Raw genomic sequence first — 8,041 nt, 5'->3', positions numbered from 1 at the left:
TGTGTGTGTGTGTGTGTGTGTGTGTGTGTGTGTTCACGTGTGCACACGGAGGTCAGAGTCAACTCTTGGAGGTGCACAGCCTATGGGCCTTATCTGGTAACATCAAATGTTTCTCAGGACCTGTCCCCTTGTTTGTTTGGACAGGTCTCTTGCTGGGAACCAGTCCTTGCTGATTAGCTTAGGCTGGCTGGCCAGTGATATGCTATGATATCCCAGTGATAGGGATGTTGAAATAAGAAGTGGCGGGGGGCTGCGTCCCCAACACCCCGGCCGCTTGGCTAGCTTATGCCCGAAATAATTACACGGAAACTGTATTCATTTAAGAACTGCTTGGCCCATGAACTCTAGCCCTTACAGGCTAATTCTTGCACCTGGACTAGCCCATTTCTAATAATGCGTGTAAGCACCCCAAGGTGCGCTTACCGGGAAGATTCTAGCCTCCGTCCATCCTGGGAGTGTGGAGCATGGCGTCTCTCCTCCAGCAGAGCTGTCGGGTCTCTCCGGGAGCAGAGCAGAGTCTGACCTCACTTCCTCTTCCGCCCAGAATTCTATTCTGTTTCCTCCTCCCAACTATGTTCTAAGCTATGAGGCCAAGCAGTTGGTTTATTATAATTAACCAATGACCTTCCTCCATCAATAGGGAAATGCCTTTCTCCATCTCACTAGCATGAACCAGCTACCCAGCTTGTGTGTGTGTGTGTGTGTGTGTGTGTGTGTGAGCATGCACTCAGTGTGGGGTCTGGGATGGAATTCAAGTCCTTCGTTTGCAAGGCAAGGTCTTTACCAGCTGATGGATCTCAGACCCCTCCTGACATTCATATTTACCCTTTGCTTCTCTGTAAATCAAGAAGTCATGTATAGCCATCTTCTTTTCCCCTTCAGCTAAAGTTTGGGATAGGATAATATTTCCCTGTAACTGGAGGCTATGCTTTTGTTTCCCGACTGCCCAGTCCCAAGTAATCACACAGAAACTTATATTAATTCTAATCGGTTTGGCCTATTAGCTCAGGCTTGTTATTGACTAGTTCTTACAACTTAAATTAATCCATTTCTATCAGTCTCTATATATTTTTTTTATCTCAAGGCTTGTGTCTTGTTACCTCACATCTTTCTTCCTTAGCGGCTGCTGGCATCGCCCAGACTCTGCCTTCTTTTTCTCTTTCTCTTTGCTTGGATTTTGCACCTGACTCTATTCTGCCCGCCTGTTGGCCAAATCTCTATTTTACATCTAAAATAAACTCTTTGAGCCTCTCTTAGACCCTTGTGAATTCACATAACACTTCCCAGTTTCCAAGTGACATCTAATATGCTTTTTAGCCAAAGTGAAAATGAGGAGCAAGTTTAGTAGTTAAATCTTGAAATTTTAAACTTTATTTTTATTTATGTATTATGTGTATATGGGTATCCATGGAAGCCAGGAAGAGGGGCATCAGACACCTCAGAGCTGGAGCTGGTGGTTGTGAACCACCTGACATGGGTGCTGGAAACCAAACTTGTGTTCTCTGTGAGAGCAGTGAGGAATCCTAAGTGTCGAGCCATTTCTCTAGCCACAAATAGGTAAGTCTTAACAGCCCTTTCTCTGTTCATAAGCTGTCCCTAGCAAGATCATTTCAGGTGGAAATAGTTGTCTATTTCATGACTTTTATGTAGTTAAAAAGGGGAGCTTTTTTTGTTGTATTGACACATTTAATAGTAAAATCTCAGGTCTACTTCATTTTAAAGATATTTTAGTTTAATCATGTACATATGGACGTGTGTGTGTGTGTGTGTGTGTGTGTGTGTGTGTGTGTGTGTGTGTGTACATGAGTATAGGGGGCCACAGAGCCAGAAAAAAGATATCAAATTCCTCTGGAGCTGGAGTTCTAGGTGGTTGTGAGGAGCCTGACATGCGTCCTCTTCTTACAGACATGCAGGGTCTTCTGTAAGAGTAGTATGTGATCTGTGATCCCAGCTATGAGCCTTCTTCAGCCTTTTACTTCATTGTGTGGCTCTTCTGTCCATCCCATCCTCCTGCTCACTGACCAGATAAACTTTCTGAGGAATGGAAATAACTACACCAGACAAAGTTCATCCTTAGAGAGGCTTACTTTCACAATTTTTCTTCTCTTGGGTTTTATATGTAGGAAAAAATCATACTCATCTCTCAGAATACTTGTATTCATAAATTTAAACATTTTCTGGAACACTTCTGGTATTAATAATTTTTATCTCAGTGTTTATCCTAATATATATTTCTTTTCCCTAAATTTTAACACTTTATCTTTTCTCTCTTTTTTATCATTTGTCTTTGTATATTGGATTCTGTAGATCAGAGTGGAAATTATATTTTCCAATAAGCACACTGCTCTATGTGACACACACATGTGACCTCCTCTCTCTCACACACAGCTGTATGAACTTTTAAGAGGTAGGAGGGAGGCTAAGTCCTCTGTGTCTGATGACAACATCTTTGTTTTTCCTTGACATGTCCCTGAAGAAACCGTGTCCTCTTGCATGCAGAGCTGGCCGTGGTATGAAGAATGGGTGTCCAGAAGCCAAAGGAAACTATGTAGAACTATGTAGAACTTACTTATCATCCTTTCGCCATCTGCCTTAAGTAGTTTCAGTGTGAACCAGAGCACATTTATGAAATAAAATGCGGCAAGGGTGGTGTTCCAATTTGTCCTCATGCCAGTGCAATGTATAATTCCTGGATAGCAGTTCTCACATTAATACCACTTTCTAGGAGGAAACTAGTTGTCTTGAATTTTATTTGCCGTTCTTTCCTCATATAAAAACAAAAAGGCATTCGACAATGGGCTTTCCCAAAGGTATTCCTGTGGTTAAAATAAAGCAAGGCTGTATGAATTTCAGTTGCCAATGTACATTGACTCATAATATTTCTGTTTCAGGCCAGTTGCTCCGGTTAAAAATGTTTCGTGAAGACCATGGATCGTGGATGACAATGTTCTTCAGCACCATTCTGTTCCTCTTCCTCTTCTCTCACATATATAACACAGTTCTTCTGATGGATGGGAACATGGGGTGAGTTATTGCCCCCCTTGTGCTGTGCTGAGGGGTGTATGTAACATTCTCCGTAATCTCATCCAGTGTCTTCAGTTCTTCCAAACTTGCCCTCTGCAGACTCCGTGCCCTAAAGAGAGATAATTTGTGTTTGTCTTATTTAAGACATTTAGAACCTTTCTTTCTTCCTTTTAGTAAGATGAAGCATTTTATAACACTGAGGCTTATTCCTTACTTTTAGAACCTTTTTGTGGTATAGTTTGAATGCAGATACCAATTTTATTATAGTTGGAGAGAACAGAGAATCGGGAAGCCTAATGGGTGTAGCGGGGCTGTGATGGGCGCCAGGTTTGCAACTCATGATCCATGTCTGGTGTGATAGGATCGAAACAACAAACAAACAGCACCTCTTTTGGGCAGTTTCTACAGAGAGGAACCGGTTAAGGCAGACTCCCTGAATCAAATGCAGACGGAACACCACCACCCTTAGCAGATCACAGCAGCAGGGAGATTTGCTGATGACCTCACTGTAGAGTTTCTTCAGCTCTGTGGTTGCAGCGCAAAGCACAGCGGTCAGCTTTTCAGCACAGCATCCTCTAGCTTTGCTTTTGGTTGAGTTGAAAGGCAGAGCGCTGGGGGTTGGTTTATCTTACAGTCTTAAGGAGTAGACGGGTAGCTACAACAAGCCGCTCATGCCTTAGGCATTGAGAAAATTGCTAGAGAGGGTGTCTAGCCCCCTCACTAGATTGTGGCCTCTCTCTCTAAGTTGCAGGCTAGCTACAATCAATCGTTTCTATCATGTGAGGTGGTTTGGATGTTGTATATAGACTTTGGCCACCATTGAGTGCAGAGATGAAGCCCATTTAGCACCTTCTTTTTTTCCCACTGTAAAGGGGCTGACTAGTTATAGAAAAGCAGATGCTTCACAAGGATTATACTTTACAGTAGCAACATCCCTGAATGACTTCAGATCAAATGTTCAGGCCGCGGAACACTATTGTGTTGTCATAATTATTTTTTTTTGTATCCAAATAATAACACTGACAGTGGGTTTATTTTCGACAATGGAGTTACAGGTTCTCACTTGGGCTCCTCAGAATTCCTCAGCTTTGATTCTGGGATAACAGTGGATGGCTACAACTTGGCATTGCCTAAGGTGGTCAGAGGGTTCTCTGCAAGACTTTGTACTTTAAAAGCACTGGATGGAGTCTGATGTGATAACACAGGCCTATAATTCCAAGCACCTGGGAGCCAGAGGCAGGAGGACGGATTGTGTGTTTATATGGAACTCATAAGGCCCGTGTTAGGGATTTAAATGATGATATCGAGATTTAAAAATAGCAAATTGAATGCAGTAACATGCACAGAGTAAAACACTCAGCAGCTAAATCAAAATAATCCTAAAGAGAGCACGCAGCTGCTGAGAATTTAGCGGCAGGCATGAATTGTCCCAGTTCTAAACCTCACACTGACCCTGTGCAATTGCTGTTAATCCCACCAGTCGAGAATAAGACCACTACCACAATTCAAAGCCAAATTTGAAGCAAGCTTTAATTACTGGCCTGGTGGATGAGCTTTGGACAGGTCCATCTCTAGGTTTCCAGAAGATGACCTTGAATCTGGGTTTACAGCAGCTTAAGTATTCTATCGGGTTCAATCAGGGGCAAGCGTACATCCTGATGTACCTCCAGCCTGCATCCAATCAGGGGCAAGCATACATCCTGACATATTTCCTGCCTATGAACCTCCTGCTCAGGTGTGATTGAGCACATCCGTGCAGATGGGTCAAACAAACTTGCTGAGGGGAGTGAAAACACGTGGCTTGTCATCTCCCATAAACAACAGCCTCCAGCATTTGAGGAACTGTCTGTCCTTGGGCAAGGGTCTTGCAGATCAGAGACATTTTTGTTTCATGAATCTCTTAGGCATAGTAATTAAAACTTAAGCTGTAACTTTGGCTGTCATAATTGTCTCCATTTTGTGGATCAATAAACTGAGGATTGCCCAAAGTTATGTTCCAAGTTGATTCCCCACTCAAGAGAATAATAGAGTGGTTGACCTATTAAGTAGCAAATTTTAAGGAATCATCACCTGAAAGGCCAGCACATAAGCCCCTAAAGACTGGTTCAGTGACTCGAATTCACTGCATCCCTGTTAGTCTTCTCCACACTTTAAGCTTTCAAGCTGACTTTGATAATCAAAAGAAATAGGAGGTATGTGTAGTTGTTAAGTGAATAGTTTAAATGAATGCATTATTAGAGATTATGGAATCTTTGAACTCTCCAGTGATCTGTCTCACGTTTGCTAGGAAAGAGCCTTCCATTGAGAGAATGCCTTTAAAAATGTCATTCGAAAAAAATACACAGCAAGGGACAAATTGTTTAACTCTACTAACTTAAAACCTCAAAGGGCCATTTCCAAAGGATGCATGAGCTTTTAGCATGTGTGCCATGTGACTGAGCAAGTGTTTCAAAGCCAGTTTGTAGATTTGGTGGACAAACACATTCTCAGGAAAAGGGGCACTGTTTTGCTTCTGGGGTTCTCCAGGATGCATGAGTAGCTGAGGTATTGATTCGTCCTATGCAGGGCAGGGAATGATAGAGCTGGAGTATGAGAAGGACAGCTGCTAGCAGGCTTCTTCACACTGAATCTGGTTTGCATGGAGGGCTCCAGTCTGCCCTGGCTTAGGGATGCTTCTGGTAATGTTGGCCTAGACCCATTTCCAAAGTGTTTTCTGAACCCAGGAAACCTAATGTGGCCACTAGACTTGTATTCATATGTTTTGGGACTCTCTGGAATGAATGTTTTGACAAGACTATGTGATATGGGATATCCTTCTGTATATGTATTGCTTTTATTGGTTAATGAATAAAGCTCTTTGGGCCAATGACTTAGCAGAATAAAGCCAGGCAAGAAATCAGAACAGAGACAGAGAGAAAAAGAGTAGGTGGAGTTAGAGAGATGCCTTGTAGCTGCTGAAAAAGGCTGGAGCCATGTAGCTGCTGAAGGAGAAGGACATACTAGAACCTTAGGAACCTTACCGGTAGGCCACAGCCTTGTGGTGATGCACAGATTGATAGAAATGGGTTAATTTAAGATGTAAGAGTTAGTTAATAAGAAGCCTATGCTATTGGCCAACCAATGTTTTAATGAATATAGTTTCTATGTGATTATTTGGGTCTGACTGACATGAAAGAGCAGTCTCTGTTTACAACTATGTGTTAAGCATCATTAGGGTTCCAGAGATAAAAAAGGGGGTATTTCTATCATGGTCTGCTTTTAAAAAATCCCAGATTTAGAACTAAATAAAAACTAAGTATAAACTGAGGCCCATGATTCCTGAGTACAGAGAATAAACCCTGGTTAGGACTTACTTGATAAGAGGTAAATTGCCTGACTCCTCTTTTTGCCCAGTTGAATCCCTGAAGCATACAGTGATTCCTAATGTTTTAGGCATCTTTGGGGAACAGACTGAGGAGCAGGGAGAGAGACAAAAGGCTAATGAGCTTCATGTACCAAAAGGACAGAGATTCAGGCTGTCACAATTCCTAGGAGAGTGGTCTCCATGCTTTTCTCTCTGTCCTCCCTGCGTCTCACAGCACCCAGATCCTGCCTATCACGAGTCCCTGTGCTGTGCATGCTACAGGCTGTAGGTAAGGTTCCTAGGCTGCATTTGCCTTTAGCATTTTATAATCAATTTCTTTCCTCACTATGTGGGTGTGCCCAGTAACCTCTCCTGCTTTACAAATCCTAGGACTGTTGGAAATATAACACAGCCGGATGGATTTTTAAAATGTGTAGTTAAGCTTATCCTGAAACAGAGTAAAGCAAGAGGGGAAATGCAGAAGGTCTTGCATACCAGACAGCAACTTGGGGATTTGAGCTTTTAGCTTTTGGCAGAGACCAGAATTGAGGATTTAGGCTGTGTGCTGGCTAGTTTTATGTCAACTTGACACAAGCTGGAGTCACCAGAAAGGAGGGAATGTTAATTCCATAAATTGAGAATAAGATTATTACCACAGTTGAAGGCCAAATTGGAAGCAAGCTTTAATAACTACTGGCCAGGTGGATGGATTCTGGCAAGGTTCATACCCAGGTTCCTGGGAAATGGCCCTGAGTCACGGTTAAGAAGGAAAACCTGTAATTCATTACATCTTCTATCAAGTCCAATCAGGAGCAAGCAAGCACACATCCTGATAGAGCTCCAGCCTACATCCAATCAGAGGCAAGTATATATCCTGATGCATTTCCTGCCTGTGAGCCTCCCACCCACATGCCCACCTGTGATCAAGCATATCTGGTGCAGATGGGTCAGACAAACTTGTTTAGGGGAGTGTAAACATTTGGCATGCTTTCTCCCTTAAACCATAGCCTCCAGCATTTCAGGAACTATCTGTCCTTGAGCAAGAGGCCTGCAGATCAGAGATATTTTTGTTTCATGGATCATTTAGGCATAGTAATTAAGACTTAAAGTGTAGTCTTGACTATTATAGGAGCCTCAGTTGAGAAAATGTCTTCATAAAACAGGTCTGTAGGTAAGCCTGTGGGGGCGTTTTTTTAATTAGTGATTGTTGTGGGGGAGTCCAGACCATTGTGGGCTGTGGTCCTGGGCTCTATAAGGAAGCAGGCTGAGTAAGCCACGTGGAGCAAGTCAGTAAGCAGCACTCCTCCATGGCCTCTGCAACAGCTCCTGCCTCCAGGTTCCTGTCCTGTTTGATTTTAGCCTTGAATTTAGATGGAAGGCTTTTCTTTGTCTTGCTTGTTCTCCCAGACCAGTTTCTCTCCACCAGCCGGTTGGCTAGCCAGTCCCTGCAGCTGCTTATGAAATAACCACTCTTATTATCAGTTACAATTGTTTGGCCAATGTCTTAGGCTTCTTACTGGCTAGCTCTTACTATAAATCAACCCATTTCTATACTTTATATTTTACCATGAGGCTCGTGGCTTGTTATCTCACATCTTGCTTTTTGGGCAGCTACCAGGCATCTCCTTGACTCTGCCTAATCTCTCTCCTCTCCTCTCCTCTCCTCTCCTCTCC

The 8,041-nt window shown here is 42.9% G+C and overlaps 1 protein-coding gene across 1 annotated transcript in view; it reads left to right on the top strand.

Annotated features, from left to right (window-relative positions):
- Window positions 1-8,041, top strand: part of Tmem117 (transmembrane protein 117) — a 437,541-nt gene that overhangs the window by 81,830 nt on the left and 347,670 nt on the right. Inside the window, exon 3 of the mRNA XM_050130964.1 lies at window positions 2,892-3,024. Within this exon, the coding sequence (XP_049986921.1) occupies window positions 2,892-3,024 (133 nt within the window). The remainder of the gene's footprint in view (window positions 1-2,891; window positions 3,025-8,041) is intronic.

The sequence above is a fragment of the Alexandromys fortis genome, unplaced genomic scaffold (assembly GCF_014885135.2).
Source record: "Alexandromys fortis isolate MF-2015 unplaced genomic scaffold, M_Fortis_MF-2015_v1.1 scaffold_28, whole genome shotgun sequence".
Classification (NCBI taxonomy): Eukaryota; Metazoa; Chordata; class Mammalia; order Rodentia; family Cricetidae; genus Alexandromys; species Alexandromys fortis.
The sequence above is the reverse complement of the archived record's forward strand: the minus strand, read 5'-3'. Positions and strand labels throughout refer to the sequence as shown.